The sequence below is a fragment of the Cetorhinus maximus genome, chromosome 2 (assembly GCF_964194155.1).
Source record: "Cetorhinus maximus chromosome 2, sCetMax3.hap1.1, whole genome shotgun sequence".
NCBI lineage: Eukaryota > Metazoa > Chordata > Chondrichthyes > Lamniformes > Cetorhinidae > Cetorhinus > Cetorhinus maximus.
The window spans coordinates 192,958,548-192,985,338 of record NC_135880.1 but is presented as its reverse complement, the minus strand read 5'-3'; the positions used below and the strand labels follow the sequence as shown (position 1 = coordinate 192,985,338).

Here is a 26,791-nt window from a genome sequence, read left to right as displayed (position 1 = left end):
CAGACAAAAGGATCAAAGAGGTGTTGAAGGTGGTGATATTTGTCTAAGAAAAGTGCTAATTAAGAATGGAAGACAGGACACTCAAAGTACAGCTCTAGTGGGGGTGGGGTGGAAAGACTAACAAGGTTTTAGTTTTAGATTTAAAAATAATGGAAATAGGTGGGGAAAGAAGAATCTATATAAATTATTGAAAAAAAAGGGGACTGGGGAGAAACAGGGTGGGGATGGGGGGAGGGAGAGTTTAAGATCTAAAGTTGTTGAATTCAATATTCAGCCTGGAAGGCTGTAAAGTGCCTAGTCGGAAGATGAGGTGCTGTTCCTCCAGTTTGCGTTGGGCTTCACTGGAACAATGCAGCAAGCCAAGGACAGACATGTGGGCAAGAGAGCAGGGTGGAGTGTTAAAATGGCAAGCGACAGGGAGGTTTGGGTCTTTCTTGCGGACAGACCACAGGTGTTCTGCAAAACGGTCACCCAGTTTGCGTTTGGTCTCTCCAATGTAGAGGAGACCGCATTGGGAGCAACGAATGCAGTAGACTCAGTTAGGGGAAATGCAAGTGAAATGCTGCTTCACTTGAAAGGAGTGTTTGGGCCCTTGGACGGTGAGGAGAGAGGAAGTGAAGGGGCAGGTGTTGCATCTTCTGCGTGGGCATGGGGAGGTGCCATAGGTGGGGGTTGAGGAGTAGGGGGTGATGGAGGAGTGGACCAGGGTGTCCCGGAGGGAACGATCCCTACGGAATGCCGTCAGGGGGGGTGAAGGGAAGATGTGTTTGGTGGTGGCATCATGCTGGAGTTGGCGGAAATGGCGGAGGATGATCCTTTGAATGCGGAGGCTGGTGGGGTGATAAGTGAGGACAAGGGGGACCCTATCATGTTTCTGGGAAGGAGGAGAAGGCGTGAGGGAGGATGCGCGGGATATGGGCCGGACACGGTTGAGGGCCCTGTCAACGACCGTGGATGGAAAACCTCGGTTAAGGGAGAAGGAGGACATGTCAGAGGAGCTGGTTTTGAAGGTAGCGTCATCAGAACAGATGCGACGGAGGCGAAGGAACTGAGAGAATGGGATGGAGTCTTTACAGGAAGTGGGGTGTGAGGAGCTGTAGTCGAGGTAGCTGTGGGAGTCGGTAGGCTTGTAATGGATATTGGTGGACAGTCTATCATCAGAAATTGAGACAGAGAGGTCAAGGAAGGGAAGAGAAGTGTCAGAGATGGACCATGTGAAAATGATGGAGGGGTGGAGATTGGAAGCAAAATTAATAAATTTTTCCAGGTCCCGACGAGAGCATGATGCAGCACCGAAGTAATCATCGATGTACCGGAGAAAGAGTTGTGGGAGGGGGCCGGAGTAGGACTGGAACAAGGAATGTACCTCTAATATATGTTACATTCCCACTCCAGAAATTAATGGGCCCTCTTAGCAACAGCATTACTTAGTGCATTAGAACAGAGATGCCAACTAACACACAAGATGAGGTACTGACTTGACTTCTGTTTTCCATTCCAATATCTGTTAACTCACAAGCAAATCACAACAGGGCAGCTGTCTGCTGTTGTCAACCAGTTTTGTTCTACGGATTCAGTCTCAGCCCATTTCATTAACACTTATCCAGTGTTAGTACATATCCCATGGCATCGCTTATGGTAGGCCAAGACCTAGAGTGTCATTTCCGATCTTTACCACATTGTGATGAACTGAGTATGACCTATGCGGATAACAGATTTTTCTCTACCATTTGGTGAATTTCCATGCAAGTACTTGTTCATTTTCATTTTCTTCCCCTTCTAAAACCATCTTTTTTTCTCTCCCTTCAGTTATTTGATTTTTTTTTCAGCCTTACTTCAGCAGATGTGTAGATTGTGTTTAAGTTGTTATTGGTGCAGCCCTGCCAATGACGTCATCACTCCTACCCCACTTGACTTTGGAAGGGGTCATCAAGTGGAAATTGCCTAGCAATAATCTGCTCACTGCTCAGTCCGGGTTTCTCCAGGGCCACTCAGTTCCTGACCTCTTTAGAGTCACCTCACCACTGGAGTTCAGCTCTTTTGTCCACATTTGAACCAAGGCTGTAATGACATCAGGAGCCAAGTGGCCCTGGAGGAACCCCCTTCGTCACTTTACTGATGATGGAGAGTAGACTGATGGAGCAGTAATTGGTTGGGTTGTATTTGTCCTGCTTTGTGTACAGGACATACCTGGGCAATTTTCCACATTGCCAGGTAGATGCTAGATGTTGCCAGGTAGATGTTGTAGCTGTACTGGAACAGCTTGGCTAGGGACATGACTGATGCACAGAAAATCAAGTGGTCTTTAAGGAAATACAGACATACAGAGCTCAGTTGGCTTGCATTCAGAGATAGTTCGCCAGATCAACCAAGAATGATATCAAGTCTCTAAAAAGATTTGGTATTTCATTTAGAATTGGAACCAGTTTCATAGCAAATGTTGACGATATTGATGTGGGTACTGTCTTGGAAGAAACAAGCCAATCATGCAAAGGAGCTTAAGCAACCCTCATCCCTGGTGAGGGGTCAATCTTAGGTTTGTGAATATATTTCTACCAATGATAATTCAGCTCCCTAACGCTGGCCAGCTCAGAAAACTGTCTGAAATGTTCATCAACTGGAGGATGTCAAAGTTGTGGAACAGAGTGCTCTTCCCATTCAGTACTCAACGTCAGCATCAAGTACTCCCAGCTCAGATGCTTTGCATTTTTCCTGTGCTTAATAGCTCCCTCTTCACTGCCTCTTAACTCCAGCAGTCCCGATGCGTTCATTGTTTATTGTTAAAGATTTATAAAAGTGACCGAAACACACTGAACAAAAAAAGGACACAAACATTATCCCTGATTTTTAATTTGCCAAGGCCATGATAATGAGACCCTCACTTTTGCAATGGTAACTTGGAGGTCCTTCTCTCATTGATTTCCAAACTGTACAACATGCTGTAACTTTCTACATGTATTATAACAGTGGAAAGATCATTGAACAATCATTCAACACATTGAGATTTTCTCATGCATGAATTGGCCTTTTTATGCCAAAATTGTTGAGATTTCTAACCATCCCCCATCCCAGAAATCCTGGCAACTCAGAATAAATTACATCAACAATGGAGTCATCAAACGTCAACCTCCATTATTTCCTGTTCCCAATCCCAGGAAAGGAATTGCTCAGACGGTTCAGGGACCTATTAGTGCAGACTGTACTTTCTGAGACTGAGGCAAAGGCATATTCTTGATGCAAAGAAAGCTTTACTCTGTATGTAACCCATGTTGTACCTGCCAGGGACTGCTTGATGGGACAGCGTAAAGGGAGCTTTACTCTGCATCTAACCTATGTCGTACTTTATCTGCTGGCACTTGATGCAGATAAAAGGTGTCTGAAAGTAACAGCATGCGCTATCCCCCAGTGATATTCCTCACATTGAGAAGCACAAATTCCTCCACTAAAAAAACTGAGTTGCCCATGACAAATAAAATGAATATTCAATAAATTCAATATACCCTTTATTGGGTTTGTTACCCTGAAATGTTTTATCCCTCTTTGTTTCCGGAGATTACACCATTTCCTGGATGAGAAGGGGGATATAAACCTTTTTCCTTAAGTTCTGTTAAAACAACTCTTGAGCAAGCCCCTGTACAGAGTGAATGGAAGGTTCTGTGTCACTAGGCTTGGCCTCTGGCTGAAGAGTTTAGAACTCAGGGTCATAATCTCAGGAAAGATGAAAGAGTCAAACATTCAGGACTGAGAATAAGAGAAATTCTCTAACCCAGTGAGCTGTAGATGCTCAGTCGATTAGTATATTCAAGAATGAGATGAATAGATTTTTGAACACTAAGGGAACCAAGGGATATGGGGTTAAGACAGGAAAGTAAAATTGATGTTGAAATTAAACAACGGTCTTTTTGAATGGTGGAGCAGACTTGAGGAGCTGTGTGGCCCCTCCAATTTCTTATTCAGTCACCTTTCAGCCATTTGACAACAGGATCGTTCCTGCACTAACACTGAGACACCTAAAAGCTAGTGGCAACAGCTTTTGTGCAACAGAAATAGAAACAGAAAACTCTCAGTTCAGAAGTTGGATCTTCAAACAAATATCGACCTGTCCTTTTGCCCTCAGACCCTGACAGATCCACAATGTATATTTCATAGAAATTTACTTGCGATTGTTTTGGGGTCAGGGATTGGGGAAATTACACATTCTAGTCTAACTTCATACCTGGAGTACCAGACTGAGCCACTGCAATAGCTTTCCGGAGCACAGGAACAATGTCTCGAACTGTACGAACGGTACCACAGAATTTACAGAGGGTTTTGAAAAGTGACAGCTGATCAATATCCTGCAGTGCACCTCTGCCCTAGGAAATAAGTAGAAATGCCAAAATGCACTTAATCAAAGTCATGAATGATGATTGCGACCATGATGCATTATCCCTCATTAGCCTATTTATAGCCTCTGGCATAGCCAATTACATCAATTGTTTCTGACCACTATCCCCTGCAATTTAGTGGGACTTCCTTCTCTACATTCCATTCTTACCTATCTGATGGTAGTACAAACATCTCCAAAAATGGTTTCTCCTCATGTTCCTACACTATTACCTTGAATTCCATCTTTGGCGTTTTTCTCTTCCCTTTGGAAACCTCACAGGTATACTGATAATATGCAGCATAACCTGCCCACCTATTCTCCCAATCCTTCCCAGTGCTTCTATATTCTCAGATTGATGGTCAGACTTCAATACACACCCATGCCATTAATGCCATTTCCCTCCCAGCCACGTTTGCAGGCTGAACTAAATTGTTCCCCCCCTCTGCAGCCTATTCAATCCTGGCCCAAGCTTAACGCCACATGTTCCACATTCCAAAAACCGACTACCTACATCTCCATAAAATCACCCAATTCTATTCTACCTCAGGTCATTTGCTGGTGAAATCCTCATCCATGCCTTTGATACCTGCAGACTTCTGTACTCCAATGCTCCCTTGGCAGCCTTATATCCCTCAGCTCCTGTATTTCAGCTCTTCTAGAAGGGTGCTTCTCAAATCCTATCCCACTCAGTCAATACTTAGGTCCTCGCTGATCTACATTGGAGGATTTGGAACCAACACCTCAAATTTAAAATTCCCCTGCTGTGATAATTGAATGAGGACTAATCTGATTTCCTTGAGTTCCATAGTTGCACTTTCCTTGGGTTCCATAGTTGCACTTACTCTAATTTATCAGTCCTTCAGACATCATGGAAAAAGTGGGTGGGAGGGTTCCATAGAAGGAATGTAGCAAGCCCCAATGAATGGTCCGAGAACTTGTTTCCACTCCAGTTTTACTATGAGCACCGAAGAAAGACATCTTTGATTTTCTAATTTCTAAAGGAATTGTCAATCTCTGTCACTTGAAATTTGTTTGGTATTGTTCATTTTTATTAATATGTTTTGTAGTTTCTGGCCTTGGAGCATTGCAATAAATTGCATTTATCTAGTGCTATTAATGTAGTAAAATGATCCAAAATTGAGGCGTTGCTTGACCTGGAGCCAATGTAAACTAATGCAGACAATGTCTACGAATCCCAGAAACTTTCTCCAAAAGTTCTCAGAAAGCTGCTCATATTCAATAATATGCCTAGAAACAGTTCTTTCTGCAACATCTCAAAGCCCAGAGCAGACCACCACCCATCATATTGTTGCTGCAACAATTCAACTGTAGCAGCTATACCTGCATAGAAATCTAACAGGCACGTTTCTGGAAAAGACCAAAGTAGTTTTGCACAAAACATTAAAACCCGCCTATTGTTACATTGACTCTTCTCATGCCTCAGCTTATCTACTAGTGAAACCCTCATCCATGCCATTGTTATTTTTAGACTTGACAACAAGTGCCATTCAATTATCACCCTTGTGTACACTGGCCTACATTGGCTCCAGGTCAAGCAATGCCTCAATTTTAAATTCCTCATCCTTGTTTTCAAAGCCCTCCACAGCCTCCCACCTCCCTATCCCTGTAATCTCCTCCACCCCCAAAACAGCACCCTGAGTTATCTGGGTCTGCTAATTCTGACCTTGAGCAACCTTGATTTTACTCACTCCACCCCTTCAGCTGCCTGGGCTCTAAGCTCTGGAATTTCCTCCCTAAACTTCTCTAACTCTCTTTTCTCATTTAAAACCCACCTCTTTGACTATGCTTTTGATCATCTGCCCTAATAGCTTCTTATGTGGCTTGGTGTCATATTTTATTTGATAACGTTCCAGTGAAGCTCCTTGGGATGTGTTAAGATAGGGTAAAAGCACTACACAAATACAAGCTGTTGTTGTTCCATAGACCCTGTCCCTGAATGCAAACATTCACTCATGGGAAGATTCTGTTTACCTGTAAAAGAGTTGCAGCTGCTCCCCCAATTAGCAGCACCGGAGTCTCTGCCATTTGTGCATTTTTAACCGCAGTCACGGTGTTGGTTAAACCAGGACCAGCAGTTACCGCTGCAACACCAATACAGCCTGAAACACAGAGACAATCAGCTTTCAGTAAACGCGTTCCATAGGCAGACTCCCCGAAATACCGAGCTTAACTTCACCCTCACCATGGCAATAGGCACTTTCAGCTGGTATTTTCACCATTCCTCAGGGGAGAAAACACTTGAATGAGTGACCTCCACACTGCACTCCCCTTACTTTTCAGTCAGAGATTGAACGGTGCTGGGTTCTGCTTATAATGTGAAGGCTCAGCTGTGAGGTGAAGAGTCTCACAGTTTGGGAGGAGCATGCATAGAGCAAATATAGGGGACAGATCAGCAGAGCCACAATATTGGATCTACGCTGCTGTCAGTTCAATATAGAACAGACCGTCTATACTAAGAGATACACAGCAGTTGCTGCTGGTAAACAGCTTTACAATCCTGTAGGGTAAACAGATCTTATATTAGGATAGCGAAACTAAGGAAGATTAAAAAGTTGTTTTATGAATCCATTTTCATTGTTATCTCCAGCTCGCTTCCTCTTTTCTTTCTTTTCCTCCTTAACAGCAATTAAATGAATGCGATTATCCTGAAGAACAGCTTCAGGTTGTAGGATTAGCAGTGATATTTGGATAAAATGCAGACTGTGGACTGAAGTAGTAAGCCTGCAAACAAAGGGTACACTGCACTAAGCAAGCTACTTGATTAACTTTTCTTCTGTAAAGTGTTTACCAAAGTAAGGCCCAATGAAACGAATGAGACAGTAATGAAAGGCACACTGTACCTGAACACAAAAACAAAAATACCTGGAAAAACTCAGCAGGTCTGGTATTTTCGTTTTTGTTTTCAATTTCCAGCATCCGCAGTTTTTTGCTTTTAACTGTACCTGAACAGTTGGCTGCACATTAGACATAATGTGAAGGATTCAGACCCACAGTGGGGACATCAGCAAGGTTTAAAAAGAGGAGAGAAGCAGCAATCGATCCGTAAGCAATGGCTCAGTTACATCAAGATTAGTTTCAAAATCCTCTAAGTTGCAGCAGGAAAAACAGCGCGAAAGATACGGAGTGTTGAAATCATGGGAAATATTGAGTTACAGGAGTAAACAGTGTGCAAAGTTTTGATTTAAATATATGAGGGGGCAGGGCACAGTCCAAAGGGTAAATGTTTGAAATAATCTATTAGACAAAGTAATAGAGACAAAGGATTCCAAGTGAATAGGAAAAGCAAGGGAAAGTTAGTGTACTAGGAGGATAGGCTTTGGTGGGAAGGTCAGGTACCAAAGAGGAAAGGAGGGAGGACAAAAAGAGCAGCATGCATTTATATAAAGCTCCTTACAGGACATTCCAAAAGGCATCACAGGCAATTACGTACTTTCATATTCTAATGTAGGAAAACTAGAGCTTCAATGAGAGAGTTAGGTTACTTGAGGGATGGGTTTTAAGAGGCGTTTCTATTCCTGTGCTTGTATTACATTTTCAAAAATTGAAGAGAAAATAAATTGCCATCAAAGGAGAAACCAGACATTTTGCAGTCGGCATTAATGGTGGAAATGTGGGAGTTCCATTTGCGATCAGTGCAGACAGTGATACCAAGTATATTAAATACAGAGCACTAAGGTTAGAGCGAAAGGTAAGAAGTGATAACTGTATGAGATGTTAGAACTGAAATAAACAATGTGGAGGCTATGGAGCAGATCAAACCTTTAGCTGAAAAGGGTGTGAGCATTCAGAGGCTGTGATCTGAAGGAAATTAATATACAATGTCAAATACAGGAGTGGGGAAAGCCATTCAGCACCTCAAATCTTCCATCATTGAATTACATCATGTATGATCTGTGTTTTAACTCTTGGTTCTGTAACCTTCAATACCCTTGCCTAACAAAATTCTTATCAATTGCACATTTTCAATTGACCCCCAGCGACAAGAGCTTTTGGGGGAGAGTTTTGCAGATTTGCACCACCCATTTATGTGAAGAAGTTCTTCCTAATATCACCAGTGAACAGCCTAGCTCTAATTTTAAGATTATGCCCCTTACTGCTTATTTCCCCAGAGGAAATAGTTTTTTTTTTCTCTATCCTATCATATCCTTTAATGTCCTAAAGCGCCTCAATTTAATTCCAGATGCCAGAGAATACAAACCATTGTCAGTGGAATCATTGCAAAACAATGGAGAATGGCAGGTGGTTGCTGATGAAAATCAAGCAGCAATTTGATTCCTTTTTTAAAAAAGTTTGTGCCCTATTTACAATCAACTTAACTTTTAGTAAGGAGGGTTTTTAAAGGAGAAGGAGGTTGAAAGGATTCCAAAGAATTCAACTGAAGATATGACTGCCAATGATGGAGTGAAGTGCAACAGGATGCACAAGAGTTAGATAAACAGAATTATACATTCATTTAAGGCACAAAAACCCAAAGAGAAAAGCCAGTCAGCCAAGCCAACAAAGGAAGTTAAGGATTGTGTAAGATTAAAAAAGAAAAGGCCTCATTACAGCCTTGGTTCAAACATAGACAAAAGAGCTGAACTCCCGAGGTGAGAGCAACTGCCCTTGCCATCAAGGCTGCATTTGACCGAGTGTAGCCCAAGGAGCCCTAGCAAAACTGGAGTCAATGGGAATCAGGGGGGAAAACTCTCCACTGGTTAGAGTTATACCTAGCACAAAGGAAGATGGTTGTGGTTGTTGGAGGTCAGTCATCTCAGCTGCAGGACATCACAGCAGGAGTTCCTCAGGGTAGTGCCCTAGGCCAAACCAACTTCAGCTGCTTCATCAATGACCTCCCTTCCATCATAAGGTCAGGAGTGGGGATGTTCGCTGATGATTACGCAATGTTCAGCACCATTCACGACTCCTCAGATAATGAAGCAGTCGTGTGCAAATGCAGCAAGACCTGGACAATATCCAGGCTTGGGCTGACAAGTGGCGAGTAACATTCGCGCCACGCAAGTGTCAAGCAATGACCATCTCCAACAGGAGAGAGTCTAACCATCACCCCTTTACATTCAATGGCAGTACCATCTCTGAATCCCCCACTATCAACATCCTGAGGGATAGCATTGACCAGGAACTGAACTGAACTAGCCATATAAATACTGTGGCTACAACAGCAGGTCAGAGGCTAGGAATCCAGTGACGAGTAACTCACCTACATACTCCCCAAAGCCTGTCCATCATCTACAAGGCACAAGTCAAGAGTGTGATGGAATACTCCCCACTTGCCTGGATGAGCGCAGCTCCAACAACATAAGAAGCTTGACACCATGCAGGACAAAGGAGCCCACTTGATTGGCACCACATCCACAAACATTCACTCCCTCCACCACCAACGCACAATAGCAGCAGTGTGTACTATCTACAAGACGCACTGCAGGAATTCACCAAGACTCTTTAGACAGCACCTTCCAAACCCACGACCACTATCTTCTAGAAGGACAAGAGCAGCAGGTAGATAGGAACACCACCACCTGGACGTTCCCCTCCAAGTCACTCACTACCTGACTTGGAAATATATCGTCATTCCTTCACTGTCACAAGGTCAAAATCCTGGAACTCCCTTCCTAACAGCAGAGTAGATGTACCTACACCACATGGATTGCAGTGTTTCAAGAAGGCAGCTCACCACCACCTTCTCAAGAGCAACTAGGGATGGGCAATAAATGTTGGCCCAGCTAGTGAAGCCCACTTCCCTTGAATGAATATAAAAAAGGTTGCCAGAAATAGCAGTGTACCTGAGGATTGGGAGGATTTTAGAATACTGCAAAGGAGAACCAAGAAACTGAAAAAGGGAGAATAGAATATTGAATGTAAACTAGCAAAAAACATAAAAACAGACTGTAAAAGCTTCTATAGGTACATAAAAAGGAAACATCTGGTTAAGACAAATGTGCAGGCAGATTCAGGAGAATTTATAATGGGAATAGAGAAATGCCAGAGAAGCTAAATGATTACTGTGTGTCTGGCTTCACTAGGGAAGATATAAGAAATCTTCCAGAATTAGAGATCCAAGGAACTAGGGAGAATGAGGAATTGAAGGAAATGTGTGTTAGTTAGAAGGTTGTATAAGACAAATTAATGGGACTGAAGGTTGATAAGTCCCCAGAACCCATTGACCTACATCCCAGAGTATTGAAAGAGGTAGCGATGGAGATAGCAGATGCATTGGCGATCATCCTCCAAAATTCTAGATTCTGGAATGGTTCCTGCAGATTGGAAGGTAGCAAATGTCACTCCACTATTTAAGAAGGGAGGGACAGGAAAAACAGGGAACTACAGACCTATTAGCCTTACATCAGTAGCAGGGAAAATTCTAGAATCTATTAAAAAGGATGTGACAAATGGAGAATTGAATAACAATCTGATTGGGCACAGTCAACGTGGATTCATGAATGGGAAATCATGTTTGACAAAGCTATTGGATTTTTTTTGAGGATATTACTAACAGAATTGATAAGGGGAGATCGGTGGATGTGGTATACTTGGATTTCCAGAAAGCTTTTGATAAAGTCCCCCACAGGGTTGGTTAGCAAAATTAAAGCACATGGGATAGGAGGTAATATACCGACATGGATTCAGGATTGGTTAATAGACAGCAAGCAGTCGGAATGAAAGGGCCATTCTCACGTTGGAAGGCTGTGACTAGTGGGGTGCCACAGGGATCAGTACTCAGGCCCCAGTTCACAATATATATCAACTATTTGGGACTGGGGACCAAATGTGATATTCCCAAGTTCACAGCTGATACAAAGCTAGGCGGGAATGTGTGTTGAGGAAGTTGTAAAGCGGCTACAGGAGGATTTGGACAAATTTAGTGAGTAGGCAAGAACATGGCACATGGAATATAATGTGGAAGAATGTGAGGTTATCCACTTTGATAGAAGGAACAGATACGCAGAGTATTTCTTAAATGGTAAGAGATTAGAAAGTGTAGATGTACAAAAGGACCTGGGTGTCCTCAACAATAAGTCACTGAAACTCTTTCAAGTTATCAACAGTCACAGATTGCAACTCTTTTCGAGTACAATCACAGTTCTTGGTTTCCGGGAGTGGGACATGAACCCACAACCCTCTGATTTAAAGGCGAGGGTGCTATGAACTGAGCCACAGCAGTCACTGAAGGCTAACGTGCAGGGTGCAGCAGGTAATTAGGAAGGTGAATGGTGTGTTGACCTTTATTGCAAGAAGGTTTGAATACAGGAGCAGCGAAGTCTTGCTTCAGTCGTGTAGAACCTTGGTTAGCCCGCACCTGGAGTACTGTGTGCAGCTTTGGTCCCCTTACCTTAAGGATATTATTGCCATAGGGGGAGTGCAACGAAGGTTCACCAGACTTGTTTCCGGGATGGCAGGACTGTCCTGTGAAGAAAGATTGGGGAAACTGGGCCTGGATTCTCTTAGTGTTTCGAAGTATGAGACGTGGTCTCATTGAAACCTACAAAATACTTAAAGGAACAGACAGGGTACATGCAAGTAAGATGTTTCCCCTGGGTGGGGAGTCTAGAACCAAGGGACACAATTTCAAAATAAGGGGAAAGCCACTTAGAACGAGACGAGGAGAACATTTTTTTACTCTGTAGGTTGTGAATCTTTGGAATTCTCTATGCCAGAGGACTGTTGAAGCTCTGTCATTGAATATGTTTAAAGAAAAGTAGAGATTGACAGATTTTTAAATGCCAATTATATAAAGGGATAGGAGGATAGTGTGGGAAAAAGGCACTGAAGTGGATGATTAGCCATGACCATATTCAATGGCAGAGCAGGCTCAGTGGGCTGAATGGCCTACTCCTGCTCCAATGTAGAGTTGGGCTAGCTCTGGCTGATGGAAGCAGTATCCTCCAGCAATGGAACAAGGATGGGGTCAGTCTGATGCATGGTCAAACTGTGACCTCACCAGGCATAAAAAAACAAAATTTAGGAGGATTGTCAAGCACGGGAAGTGTCAGATTGGTGCAGTTGGACTATTCTTCTAAGCTTGAACTAAACCCATTGCACAGTGAGCTTCATTACCTGAAAGCCTGGCCACAGCATCTGCAGCAAATACAGCCGTGACTTCATGTCGTGTATCTACCACACGGATCCCAATCTTCTCACAAGCTACAAGGATGGGCGAGATGTGTCCTCCCACCAAAGTGAACACGTACTTCACACCATGAGCCTTCAGCACCTCTGCTACGCTCTCACCACCATGTCTGGGACTTGATGCTTCCACCTATCCAATGAATCAATGGAAAAACATCACTGACCCATTGAAATAGTCTCAATGATGATATACAGCACCCTAATTTTCAAACCATGATTGTGGAATACCAGCCTCTCCGGTACAGGAGCTGCTGTGTCTGACTACCTCCCAGTGCTGGAGCATCCAATTCACCTTTCCCCCCCACTCAAGTTACTGGCCCCACAGCCCCATCCATACTGGACAGGGGTCACTGCACCTTGAGTGTTTCAGGCAGTCAGTGTCACCTAACACAACCAACCCCACCACACACTGCACACCCCCCCCCCACCCAAGCAGGAATCACGGCCTCCAGGTTCAACCCCAGCACCCCCAAGCCCCTGCAATCTAACAACTCCATTTCCCCCCACCCCAAGCAAGGGTCACTGCCCTCTGTCTAGGGCAAGAGTCGTGTCCCCCTGACCACCATGCCCCAAGACAAAGGTCAGTTTTGTCACTTGGGCACCTCCCCCCACCTCGCTTAGGTAAGTACTCCCCTTACCCCTCAGATAGAGGGGGTCAGTCTGCCCCTAAAAACACCCACCCCTGGAGCGGGGAGCGGGGATCATTTTTTCCCCACACGCTCTCCCTCAGGTCAATGTGACACCACTGCTCCCCACCCCCACCCACCGGACAGGGGTCAGTGTGCCACCCACTCTGTCGGACAGGGGTCAGTGTGCCACCCACTCTCTTGGACAGGGGTCGGGGGTCAGTGTGACAGCCCCACCGGACAGGGGTCAGTGTGCCACCCACTCTGTCGGACAGGGGTCAGTGTGCCACCCACTCTCTCGGACAGGGGTCAGGGGGTCAGTGTGACAGCCCCACCGGACAGGGGTCAGGGGTCAGTGTGACAGCCCCACCGGAGAGGGGTCAGGGGGTCAGTGTGACAGCCCCACCAGACAGGGGTCAGTGCGACAGCCCTACCAGACAGTGGTCAGGGGATCGTATCACAGCCCCACTGGACGGGGTCAGGGGTCGATGTGACAGCCCCACCGGACCGGGTTCAGGGGTTCATAGTGACAGCCCCACCGGACAGGGGTCAGAGGGTCAGTGTGACAGCCCCACCGGACAGGGGTCAGGGGGTCAGTGTGACAGCCCCACCGGACAGGGGTCAGGGGGTCAGTGTGACAACCCCACCGGACAGGGGTCAGGGGGTCAGTGTGACAGCCCCACCGGACAGGGGTCAGGGGGTCAGTGTGACAGCCCCACCGGACAGGGGTCAGGGGGTCAGTGTGACAGCCCCACCGGACAGGGGTCAGGGGGTCAGTGTGACAGCCCCACCGGACAGAGGTCAGGGGGTCAGTGTGGCAGCCCCACCGGACAGGGGTCAGGGGGTCAGTGTGACAGCCCCACCGGACAGGGGTCAGGGGGTCAGTGTGACAGCTCCACTGGACAAGGGTCAGTGGTCAGTGTGACAGCCCCACCGGACAAGAGTCAGGGGGCAGTGTGACAGGCCCAACGGACAGGGGCAGGGGTCAGTGTGACAGCCCCACCGGACAAGTGTCAGGGGTCAGTGTGACAGCCCCACCGGACAACTGTCAGGGGTCAGTGTGACAGCCCCACCGGACAAGGGTCAGTATGACAGCCCCACAGGACAGGGGTCAGGGGTCAGTGTGACAGCCCCACCGGACAAGGGTCAGGGGTCAGTGTGACAGCCCCACCGGACAAGGGTCAGGGGTCAGTGTGACAGTCCCACCGGACAGGGGTCAGTGTGAAAGCCCCACTGGACAAGGGTCAGGGGGTCAGTGTGACAGCCCCACCGGACAAGGGTCAGGGGGTCAGTGTGACAGCCCCACCGGACAGAGGTCAGGGGTCAGTGTGACAGCCCCACCGGACAGGGGTCAGGGGGTCAGTGTGACAGCCCCAACGGACAGGGGTCAGGGGGTCAGTGTGACAGCCCCACCGGACAGGGGTCAGAGGGTCAGTGTGACAGCTCCACCGGACAAGGGTCAGTGGTCAGTGTGACAGCCCCACCGGACAAGGGTCAGGGGGCAGTGTGACAGGCCCAACGGACAGGGGCAGGGGTCAGTGTGACAGCTCCACCGGACAAGTGTCAGGGGTCAGTGTGACAGCCCCACCGGACAACTGTCAGGGGTCAGTGTGACAGCCCCACCGGACAAGGGTCAAGGGTCAGTATGACAGCCCCACAGGACAGGGGTCAGGGGTCAGTGTGACAGCCCCACCGGACAAGGGTCAGGGGTCAGTGTGACAGCCCCACCGGACAAGGGTCAGGTGTCAGTGTGACAGTCCCACCGGACAGGGGTCAGTGTGAAAGCCCCACTGGACAAGGGTCAGGGGGTCAGTGTGACAGCTCCACCGGACAAGGGTCAGGGGGTCAGTGTGACAGCCCCACCGGACAGGGGTCAGGGTGACAGCCCCACCGGACAGGGGTCAGGGGTTCAGTGTGACAGCCCCACCGGACAGGGATCAGGGGGTCAGTGTGACAACCCCACCGGACAGGGGTCAGGGGGTCAGTGTGACAACCCCACCGGACAGGGATCAGGGGGTCAGTGTGACAACCCCACCGGACAGGGGTCAGGGGGTCAGTGTGACAGCTCCACCGGACAGGGGTCAGGGGGTCAGTGTGACAGCCGCACCGGACAGGGATCAGGGGGTCAGTGTGACAACCCCACCGGACAGGGATCAGGGGGTCAGTGTGACAACCCCACCGGACAGGGGTCAGGGGGTCAGTGTGACAGCCGCACCGGACAGGGGTCAGGTCCCGCTCCTCATCATTCTCACCCGGTACAGGACCCGCTGAATCAGCCTCAATTTCCAGGCCGCAAACAGCGTCGAAGCGAAAGCGATGGCCATCAGGCCCCAAGAGAGCACACAGCCCAGAAGCTCCATTACGATCGCCACTCCAACTTCCCGATCTTTCCCAGGGCAGCTGCCCTCTCCGCAACCACAGCGCCACCAGGTTGACTGACAGGGTCACTGACCTATCATAGTCCAGACTGAGTTACATAATTATACCTGTTAGCCAATGAACACTCGGAGAAGGCGGAATTACGCCCTGACGTATAGTTGACGTGAGGTGCTTGCGGTCACCGCGGTATCATGGCTCCTGATTGGATCGTTCCAATCACGTGATAGTTACTCCAGTCTGCAGCGACCTCCTCCTTCCAGACGGTGGTGCCAAAGCGGACTCCCACCAACAAGGACAGGAAGTACCAAGAAGTGCCAGAGAGGATGATGTGGGGTTCTGAGAAAGAGTGGTATTGTTTCTCTGTCCATGGATGCTGCAAGACCTGTTGAGTGTTTCCAGAAGGTTGTGTTTTTTTAATTTCAGATCTCCAGCATCCACAGTATTTTGCTTTTATTATTATGGTTTCCTGGCTGTTTGCTAGTACCTCCTGTATGGATCAGAGCAGGCATTTGGCACAAAGTGGTTATTAAATAGGGTGACCAGATTCTCAGAAGTCAAAACCGGGACATGTTGAAAAGCCTTGTGAAGACGGAGCTCTGTTATGATGCACATGTTGGGCGACCAATGGCAGGAGTCTGGGGGAGGGTCAGTTGGAGGTAGCAGGTCAAGTGATGACATCTCCCAGCATATGTCCAGCCAGAGTTGGCAACCCTAAAGATATCCGATTATTGAACACAGCAATCATGAACCACAGATTTTGTGTTTCAATGACGTTTATGCCTCATTTTCTTAAGAAAATTGAACCAACGCTTCGTTTGTCACAAGATGCTAGAATTTTTTGCTGTAACTTTACTGTGCAATGCACAATGGTAACACCAATCTCAATTTAAAAGACTTGTTTATTTTCATTTGCACACTGGGTTCAAACAAAAGACATTTTCAGCCAGAAACCGGATTTTAAAATAACAAACGTACCTTAAGTATGGGGGATTTTGTTTGCACCCAGAGCCAGAAACAGGGAACTTTCAATGGGGGATTTGGTTGAATGTGCCATGGCTCAGCCAAATTTGCTTGCCACCTTCCTCAGCGCTGATCGGTGGTTTACTGATGGGTGCCATCTACCTACCTTGGCTTGTGGTTGGCGGACCGCACTATCAATCTTTTGCCATCTCAGAGGCTGATTCCCTCCTGGCTCCCTATAAATTACCCCCAGTAACTCCTATAAACTACCCTCAATTCCTCCTATAAATCAGTGCCTTCCCCTCTGCTTTGAGGCTCTTCCCAAAGCTCTCCCACTAGCCTCTAGCTCTCCCAGGCTCTCCCCCACTGACCTCCTGTTCTCCTGCACTCTCCCCCCCAACCCTCCCCACTGACCTCCAGCTGCCCAGCTTTCCCCCATTGGTCTCTGGCTCTCTCAAGCTTTCCGCCATTAGCCTCCAGCTCTCCCACACTCTCACCCACAGGCTTCCAACTCTCCACGTTGGCTTCCAGATCCCCACACTCTCCACTGGCCTCCCGCTCTCACCCAGCTCTCCGCCTCTGGCCTCTAGCTTTGTTGCACTTCCCCCAGGTCAAGTTTGTCCTTCTTTAGGCAAGGAGACCAAAACTTGCTTTGACCATCAGCATCATGAAGATGCATGTCATGGTCCAGGGTGTTGCCATTGCACCATCGATCAGCATTGACAATGTGACGCTGGAGGCACACATCTAGGCTCGACAATCACCAACAATCTGTCACTTGATGCTGAAATCAACACACACATTGCAAAAGCTTCAGCTGTTATGTCCAACCTGAGTAAGAGAGTGTGGAGTAACAGCAACCTGACTGAGAACACCAAACTGCGAGTCTCCCAAGCCTGTGTCCTCAGCGCACTCCTCTACAGTGGTGAGACCTGGACAACATATGCAAGGCAGGAGAACAGTTTCCACTTTCGCTGACTCAGACACATCTTTGGCATTTCTTGGCCTCAGTAATATCTGTATAATTGTTGTAAGAATTTTTTATTCTTTTACTCCAATCCCTTTGTAACAAAAGTCAACATATCATTTGCCTTCCTTTTGCAGTACCTGTTTGTTAAATTTCTGTGATTCACTACAAGGATATATGGGTGTCTCTGAATGCAAACACTTCCCAGTCTCTCACCCTTAGAAAATAATCTTTTTTTTATTTTTCCTGCCATAAGGAATAGCTTCATGCTTTGACACATTGTAGTACCCACTTGCCCAACCTCTGCAACTTCTCTGCATCCTCCTCATCATTTACTTTCCCACCTAACTGTATCACCAGCAACCTTGGCTACGGTACACTCAGTGCCCTCATCTAAATCATTAATATAGGCTGTAAATAGCTGAGGCCCAAGTATTGATCTTTTCCAGACCCCAATATTTTCAGCTTGCCACCCCAAAGATATCCCGTTTATTCCCACTTCCTGCTTTCTGTCCAATAACCAATTCTCAAACCATGCTAATGTGTTACCCCCAATCTAATTTTGTGTAATAACCTCTTGTGTGACAGCTTTTCAAATGCTTTTTCAAAATCCAAATACATTCACTGGCTCCCCTTCATCTATTCTACTAGTTAGATCCTCAGAAAAACTCTAACAGATTTGTCAAACATGATTTTCCATTCATAAATCCATACTGACTCTTCTTAATCATATGATTCTCTAAGTGCCCTGTTACCATGTCTCTAATTCTAGCATTTTGCCTATTGCTAACCTTAGGCTAACTGGCCTATATTTCCCCGTTTTCTCTCTTCCTCTTTTCTTAAATTGTGAGGATATGTTTGCTACTTTTCAATACTTGGGAACTTTTTTTTATTCATTCATGGGGTGTGGGCGTTGCTGGCTAGACCAGCATCTATTGCCCATCCCTAATTGCCCCTGAGAAGGTGGTGGTGAGCTGCCTTCTTGAACCGCTGCAGTCCATGTGGTGTAGGTACACCCACAGTGCTGTTAGGAAGGGGGTTCCAGGGTTTTAACCCAGCAACAATGAAGGAATGGTGATATATTTCCATGTCAGGATGCTGTGTGGCCTGGAGGGGAACTTGGAGGCGATGGCATTCCCACGCACCTGCGGCCCTTATCCTTCGAGATGGTAGAGGTTGTGGATTTGGACAGTGCTGTCTAAGGAGCCTTGGTGAGTTCTTGCAGTGCACCTTGTAGATGGTACACACTACTGCTACTGTGCGTCGGTGGTAGAGGCAGTGAACGTTTGTGGATGGGCTGCCAATCAAGCGAGCTGCTTTGTCCTGGATGGTGTCAAGCTTCTTGAATGTTGTCGGAGCTGCACTCATCCAGGCAAGTGGAGAGTATTCCACCACACTCCTAACTTGTGCCTTGTAGATGGTGGACAAGCTTTGGGGAGTCAGGAGTTGAGTTACTCGCCACAGGATTCCTAGCCTCTGACCTGCTCTTGTAGCCATGGTATTTGCATGATTAGTCCAGTTCAATTTCTGGTCAATGGTAACCCCAAGGTCGTTGATAGTGGGTGATTCAGCGATGGTAATGCATTGAATGTCAAGGGGCAATGGTTGGATTCTCTCTTGTTGGAGATGGGCATTGCCTGGCATTTGTGTGGCGCAAATGTTACTTGCCATTTGTCAGCCCAAGCCTGGATATTGTCCAGGTCTTGCTGCATTTGAATATGGACTGCTTCAGTATCTGAGGAGTCGCGAATGATGCTGAACATTGTACAATCATCAACGAACAACCCCACTTCTGACCTTATGATGGAAGGGAGGTTATTGATGAAACAGATGAAGATGGTTGGCCTATGACACTAAGTTCCTACCCTGAGGAACTCCTGCAGCGATGTCCTGGAACTGAGATGATTGACCTCCAACAATCACAACCATCTTCCTTATTAGGTATGATGACTGAGAACCAGTGTCGCCAAAGACTGCGCATGTCTAGGGAACTGATTGGTCACATCTGCCAGCTATTGCGGCATTTGGCGCCATGGGGAGATGGAGGGCATCCAATGCCAATGGCCCTGAATGTGACCACAGCTATCAATTTCTACGCCATTGGCTCCTTTCAGGGCTCCATAGGCGACCTCTGTGGGATCTCACAAGCCTCCTCCCACAAATGCATCCATGAGGTCACAGTGCCATCTTCGCAAGGGCACACAACTTTGTGCATTTCGCCCGGGATTCAGACAGCCAGGATGTAAGAGCGATTGGATCTCAGGTTTCTCACAGGTGCAGGGTGCGATCGACTGCACTCTCATGGCACTCAGATCTCCGTCGCAACAAGCGGTCAACTATGTCAACCGCAAGGGCTGCCATTTGCTGAATGTACAGCTGGGGTGTGCTACTGTGGAATAAAGCTTTAGTCAGCTAAATTGTCTAATGGGTTAAAAGGTCTAAAAGTGATTATGTTGCAGTAAGGAACGATGTAAACTAATCAAGCAGTGTAAAACTAATTATGCAGAGTATCTTTGAAAAGTTTGCGGTTACAAATGCATCCTGTTATGTGCTAAACAAAACAATGGTGCTAAACGAATCAATGGTGCCCCGATTAAATCTGCTGATATGGTAATTTATGTAATATTTATTTAACATATTTGTAGTTAAACTGTCTTCTGTCTTATTGTGAAATGTACCATCTGCCTCTTCTCCCTTTGATCGTGCTAACCATGACATAACTGTGGTTTCTTGATGTACGGACCTTATATGGTATGAATTTCCTGTCATGAGCTGTATAAACAACGCTGGATTCACCCCTTTCCTATTTTTACTTAGTTCTGTTGAAGGGTCATGAGGACTCGAAACGTCAACTGTGCTCTTCTCCGCCGATGCTGCCAGACCTGCTGAGTTTTTCCAGGTATTTCTGTTTCTGGTTTTGTGCTGGATTCTCTGTTCAGGGTGTTAGACTGACTAGGAACCACGTGTGGTGTCCTGAGCAGCCTACATGCTTGAATAAATATAGTTTTGCCTCTAACAAGTCAGGGTTCTCGTAGTTGTGTCACGATTTGACACCACCACAAATGCATCTCGCAAGTCTGCATTTGGTTTCCAGGGAGTGTCCACGATTTCTACATTCTCAGTCGGTCACAGATCCCTGACATCTTCCAGGGACCACAGAAGCTGCAGGGAATGGCTCCTCAGGGACAAGGGCTACCCGCAGAGGACACCCTTGCAGCGGCTTCAGACTGCAGCTGAATGAAGGTATAATGAGGCTCATGCTGCAACTTGCAACTTGGTGGAGCAAACCATTGGTGCTGAAAATGAGGTTCTGGTGCCTAGTGTGCAGCCCTGCAATATAGTCCACAGAGGGCATCACTCATTGTCGTCGCCTGCTGTGCCCTTTATAACCCGGTGCTGCAATGGAGAGATGAGCTGGCTGAGGAGGAGCTGGAGGCCTCCTCCGATGAGGATGATGTTGATGAGGAAGAGGGTGAGGAGGTCCTTGAAGGCGACGATGACGGCGATGAGGGACTCGCACTGGCCAGACAAAGCAGGTGCACTCCGGAGGCCCTTATAGCTGCTCGATTTGTGGAGGATGATGATGACATGCAGTGAGGAGACACCATAGACCCACACATTGCTCCTATGAATGTTTTACTCCAGTCTGGCTTATGGCAGTGCACATGTCCTCTGTGATAATGCTCCTGTTATAGAGATGTAGCGGAGATCCTAATAGTCACCCGATTGCAGGAGGATGATGATGACATGCAGTGATGACACTCCATAGACCTTCACATTGCCTCTGAGAATGTCTGACTCCTGTTTGTCCAAGAGCAGCTCGCTTACGCTCTATGATCAGGGTCATATCATAGAGACGCACCCATGAAACTTTAAAAGCACCTACTCCTTTGTCCGCCTTCAGCACCTGACCCCTGCAGGAGCACAGCATCATTGGTCACAGATGCTGAAGAGATGAGGGCCAGCCCCACCTTAAAGATGCTGAGAGCACATCGAAGGAATGAGAGAACTCTGCAACACCTACCCATGACATCCTGGCAGCAATGACAAGCACCATCGGGGTGCAGGCATCGCTAATGTGTCCAGGGAGTGTGAGGCTGGACCATCACTTTGGCCTGAAGGCTGCACAAATCAGCGGGAAGACGCCCTGGACTGAGACAACTGCCTTTATCTTGTGCAGAAAGGTTTCACATCTGAGTGACATGAACAAGGATATTGATCATAGTGAACATTATGTACAAGTGATTAACACCCATGTCCAGGCTGAGCAATGACATCTTCTTAACCTTCCTAACCCTGCCGCTACATCTTGATGCTCCCCGGACATCCACAGTGGAGGCGGTGGCAGCCTGTTGACTGCTACGCCCTGTCTGTGATGACCTTGACAGGCGTCCTCTGGAGGACCCTGGCCTGCTGACGGGGTCCTGCTGTGTGGCAGTGGCACCCTTCTTGACCTGTGGAGCTGGAGCTGCTGGGGTCACAGGAAAAGGGGATTTGGATGGGTTGGACTCTCCCAGAGTTGCCTGGGTGGATGGCCCTGGGGTGTGCACCTGTTGATCCTCCTCCCTATGGGTGCTCAAGTCCCCCTGGCTGACTCCTTGAGGAGAAGAGGAAGCTGGAGTGAAACCAAGCTGCCCAGCACCCATCTGGCACAGCAGTGCAGGAGCGACATCCTGGACCATGGTCTCCATGGCGGCTGCCATCCTACCAGTGTTGACCTCGGTGCATTGACATGCTGGCGCTATCACCTCAGGCTGAAGACAGAAGGACTCCTCCATCGTGCCTTGAAATCTGAGGAGTGCAGCGGACATCCCTTCCTAATGTTCCCGAGCTTGTCTTTGCAGCTCCAGGAACTGAGACATGGCCGTGTCCAGAGGCTCGTCATCTGACTCAGACTCAGCAAATTTCTGGCCTCCAGCAGTCTCCGAGTGCCAGGGACCTGGGAAATCCTTTGTCGCTGCCTGCTGTGGATCAGAAAGTGCAATGTGCTCATCAGACTGTGATCCTGAGGCTACTCTAAAGCTAAGGCCCACTGAGGTGTGTGTGCCTCTGCACTGCTGGAGAGTGTGGGTGAGCGCTGTGATGGGACTTCAAGGAGGGTGCCTTCAGATTCCTCTTCAGAGGTTTCTTTGGGCCTTGATTGGAGGCCCTGGGTTGTGGCTCTGTCAGCTGTTTCCCAGATGTGCCTGCAAAAGCAAGGGGAGATAATTAGTGCATGGCACTGGCCTGTGGAACAGGACACATCACTCACAGCATGGTTGTCTGATGGATGTTGCACTGCTGGATCCTCACTTGGTAGAGCACCGCTGACCTCACCATCAGCACAGGAAAGGCCCAGATCCTCGCCGGCCAGCTGGATGGCTCTGTTTTCAAAGTCGGTGAGGAGCTTGATTTTAGGCATTCCATCACCAGTCTGCGATCTCTCCCTCTTGTTGTGTGCCAGCTTGTCTTGCATGAATAGAAATGGAGAGAGTGGAAGCAGGACGCTGCCAGGCCAAATGATGCCTGCCAGGCCTGGCATGTGTGTGTGGTGAGTGGTCCCCTGGACGGGATGAGGACAATGAAGGTGTGTGTGAGAGAGTGAATGTGATGTCCCTTGAACTGGCACTAAGTGAGGGCCTTGTGGATGTATGATGGATTTGTGAGTGTGTGAGTTGAGAGTGATGAGAACAGTGACTTAGCCTGGCAGAATGAGGGAGATCATTCATCCTCTTGCGGCACTTGGAGGCTGTCCTCTTTTGCAGGGTGTTGGCGCTGACCACCACTACCACCGCCTCCCAAGCCAGATTGGTGATGTTGCTGCCCGTCCTGTGGGCAGGACGGGCCTCCACTGTGTCCAAAAGGCACTCGAGGGTGCATCATTGAAATTGGAGGCTGCAGTCTTTTTGCCTTCCGGGTCCATCCTGTCTTCTGTGCAGCAGTCCTGGGCTGGAAGCACTGAGAGGTGTGCGTGCCTCTGCACTTTAAATATGGCGGCCGGCGTGATGAAGTGGCGAGGTGATGGCGTGGTGGGCGAATGAGAGCCTGCCCTTCATTGAAACACTGTGTTTCCTGGGAATACATAATTAATGCACTGGGATTGGGGTGATGCGGCGGGAGAAGCCGCCATTGTGGCCAGCGGGTAAAACATCATTTTTCCCAATCGCCACCACATTTAGTGCAAATCTGGGACGATTCCACCCATGAGCTCTGGAGTAGATGTTGAGGACTCCCAGTGCAACTCCCTCCCATCTGTAAACCACTGTGCCGCCACCTCTGGTGGGTCTGCCTGCTCATAGGACAGGACATACCCAGTGATGGTGATGGTGGTATCTGGGACATTATCTGTAAGGTATGATTCCGTACATATGACAATGTCAGGCTGTTGCTTGACTAGACTGTGAGACAGCTCTCCCAATTTTGGCACTAACCCCCAGATGTTAGTAAGGAGGGCTTTGCAGAGTCAACAGGGCTGAGTTTGATGTTGTGGCTTCCGGTGCCTAGATCAATGCCGGGTGGTCCGTCCAGTTTCACTCCTTATTGACTTGTTTTTAGCAGTTTGATACAACTGAGTGGCTTGCTGAGCCATTTCAGAGGGCATTTAAGAGTCAACCACATTACTTCGGATCTGGAACCATATGTAGGCCAGACCAGGTAAGGGCGATAGTTTTCCTTCCCTAAAGTATATTAGTGAACCAGATGGGATTTTATAACAATCAACTGTTCTTGAATTTAGGAATTCTGGAAGATCAAAGCTAATGCATCCACTATCTCTGCAGTGACTTCTTTTAAAACCCCACCCTCCAAACCCATGGCCACTACCACCTAGAAGGACAAAGGCAGCAGATAGATGGGAACACCACCCCCTGGAGGTTCCCCTCCAAGTCACTTACCATCCTGACTTGGAAATGTACCCCCCCCCTTCCTTCACTGTCACTGGGTCAAAATCCTGAAACTCCCTTCGTAACAGCACTGTGGGTGTACCTATGCCATATGGACTGCAGCAGTTCAAGAAGGCAGCTCACCACCACCTTCTCAAGGGCAACTAGGGATGGGCAATAAATGCTGGCCCACCCAGAGAAGCCCACATCCCGTGAATTAATTAAAAGAAAAGGATGTAGGTTGTCAAGTCCAAGGGATTTGTTGCCATTTAGACCCATGATTTCTTTACTTATATTGATTTCTTTAACTTTCTCATTCTCATGTATTGCTGAGAAAAGAGACATTTTCGTCGAAGCTTTCATCTTGCACTCATCAGGACAACTCACAAGAATACTAAATGTAAAGAGAACAACAGTTTATACTGTATGAGAAGAGAGTGCTGTTTGGTTGGCAAGTGGACTCTGATTGTAAAGGCATTGCCATGGAGAATGCACTCAGCCCTTGTGACTCTGCAAAAGCCTCCTTACTAACATCTCGGGGCTAGTGCCAAAATTGGGGGAGCTGCCTCACAGTCTAGTCAAGCAATAGCCATGGGCGGAATCATCCCAGATTTGTACTAAATGTCACAATCGGAAGACAGGAAGGAAAATATATACATATATATCTATATCATCCTGGCTACTTTATAAACTTTTTTTTTTAAATGGACAAATGGTTGGAATGATAAAATGGCTGCAGCTGACCACATGATGGTAGTTCTGGAAACTTCTGAGCATTTTAAACATGGACAAAGGCTAACTCATCAAACTCCTGGAATGTAACACTTCTTGCATTATATAAATATTCCAGCCAAGACAACACAAAGAGCTAGTACATGAGGCGTCTGCACCAGCCAGTGCTGGACAAAGGCATAGCTATTAGGGCCCTCATCTCCAATGTTGCCTGATGGCAGTTACCTGCTCAATACACAATGGGTTTTAACAAGGGTGCCTTTTTAGCTTAATAGCTCGACTTGAATCCACCCTATCACATGACCGAGAGTTGAGCTGTTTCAATTCCTTTAATTATACAGCTTTTGAACTTTATCTTCATTTGCAGTTCAACCTTAGAAGTGAAAACTGGACTCCAGGCTAGCAGCCTGCCTCTGACCTCCTCTCTCAGAGCGTGATCTCCAGAAAGAATCCTATATTTCGCCGACAGAGTGTATTAATACCCAGGGTACAAGAATACTTTGCTGCACCATCAACTGACTGAACCTGCAGCCAAGTTCTTAGGACCAAGACCAGGAATTCTGCCAGAGAAAGCCACCTAAAATATGTGTACATATTCTTTCTGTCAGCAAAGAATAGGGTCCTGTGTATTAATATATGTAGCTTCCAGTACTTGCAAATGTGCCACACTGAGCCAGACTGACAATCTTAAATTAGTTGTCAGTGTAATTGTTAGCACACTGAGGATTATATAGCAAATGTTGTTCAATTACAGAATCACGTCTAATGTTGGACACTGTGTTTGGAGCTTTGCAAGCACGGGCTGGTTGGGTAGGGTCTGTACCTTGCCAGCTGTGAACAGCAGAAGGGACATGCTGTTTGATATGATCTGTCAGTCTTTGGTAAGTATGACCTACGTACCTAGTGTCACACTGGCACTGAGATTCAAATACCGCTTTACTCATTTGTGTGATAGGCAGAACATCTGGGTCACCATGGACAAAAGACACATTGCAACTCAATGTGCATAGACAAATGTGAATGGGTTCCCATTGACCTCCCATTGTATTATGATGGTCCCTTATTTGACCCAGACTGAGTAAATTTCGAATGTCAAATGAGTCAAATGACAAACACAGGATGTTTATCGACCTGACCACTCACCTTATTTGGAAAAGGACTTTGAGCTTGTAACAAGTCATATGGGTGAGTGAGCCATGTGTTTTGCCTGCTTTTAAAACAAGAGTCAGCTCTGCAGAGACAGAGTGACCATCAGAAAGCCACCAAACCAGCTGCAGTCACCTAAGCAGCCAAGATGATAAACCGCAATCCCTTGAAAGTGGGAGAAGGACTCTCCCCAACCTGTCACAGCTTCAAGTTCACCTGAGAACCAACCTGGAAATTCAACTACAAGAAGCCTCACAGCTTACTGAGGAATGTCTGCTTACAAGACCTTCACCTCAACTAGAGGCGTCAAGTCATCTAAGAAATTGCAGACCTGCCATGCAAAAGAGACTACAATAATTATACATTGTAATTGTATTTTTATACTTCATCTGTATGTAGTCTTTGTGTGAATGGTAGTCTGTGTGAGTCAAGTGAGTGAGACGTCATTTTTCTTAAACTCCATGACAAGTGTAGGATAATAAATAACCCTCCCTTATTTTAAAATTCACAAAAAGGCTTGCTGCTGGGTTTATTTAAATTGGAACAACCACTCTGATGGTAAGTAAAGCCCCCCCCACCCCCCCACCTCACCTCACATACAAAA

At 47.2% G+C, this 26,791-nt stretch overlaps 1 protein-coding gene across 1 annotated transcript in view; it reads right to left on the bottom strand.

Moving 5' to 3' along the window:
- The window catches only part of ilvbl (ilvB (bacterial acetolactate synthase)-like), a 39,521-nt gene extending 23,955 nt beyond the window's left edge, over positions 1-15,566 (bottom strand). The window contains exons 1-4 of the mRNA XM_078531108.1: positions 15,396-15,566; positions 12,446-12,647; positions 6,362-6,489; positions 4,217-4,355 (exon numbers count right to left, since the gene is read on the bottom strand). Coding sequence (XP_078387234.1) covers positions 4,217-4,355; positions 6,362-6,489; positions 12,446-12,647; positions 15,396-15,503 — 577 coding nt within the window. The 5' untranslated portion in view covers positions 15,504-15,566. The remainder of the gene's footprint in view (positions 1-4,216; positions 4,356-6,361; positions 6,490-12,445; positions 12,648-15,395) is intronic.
- Between the last annotated feature and the right edge of the window lie 11,225 nt (positions 15,567-26,791).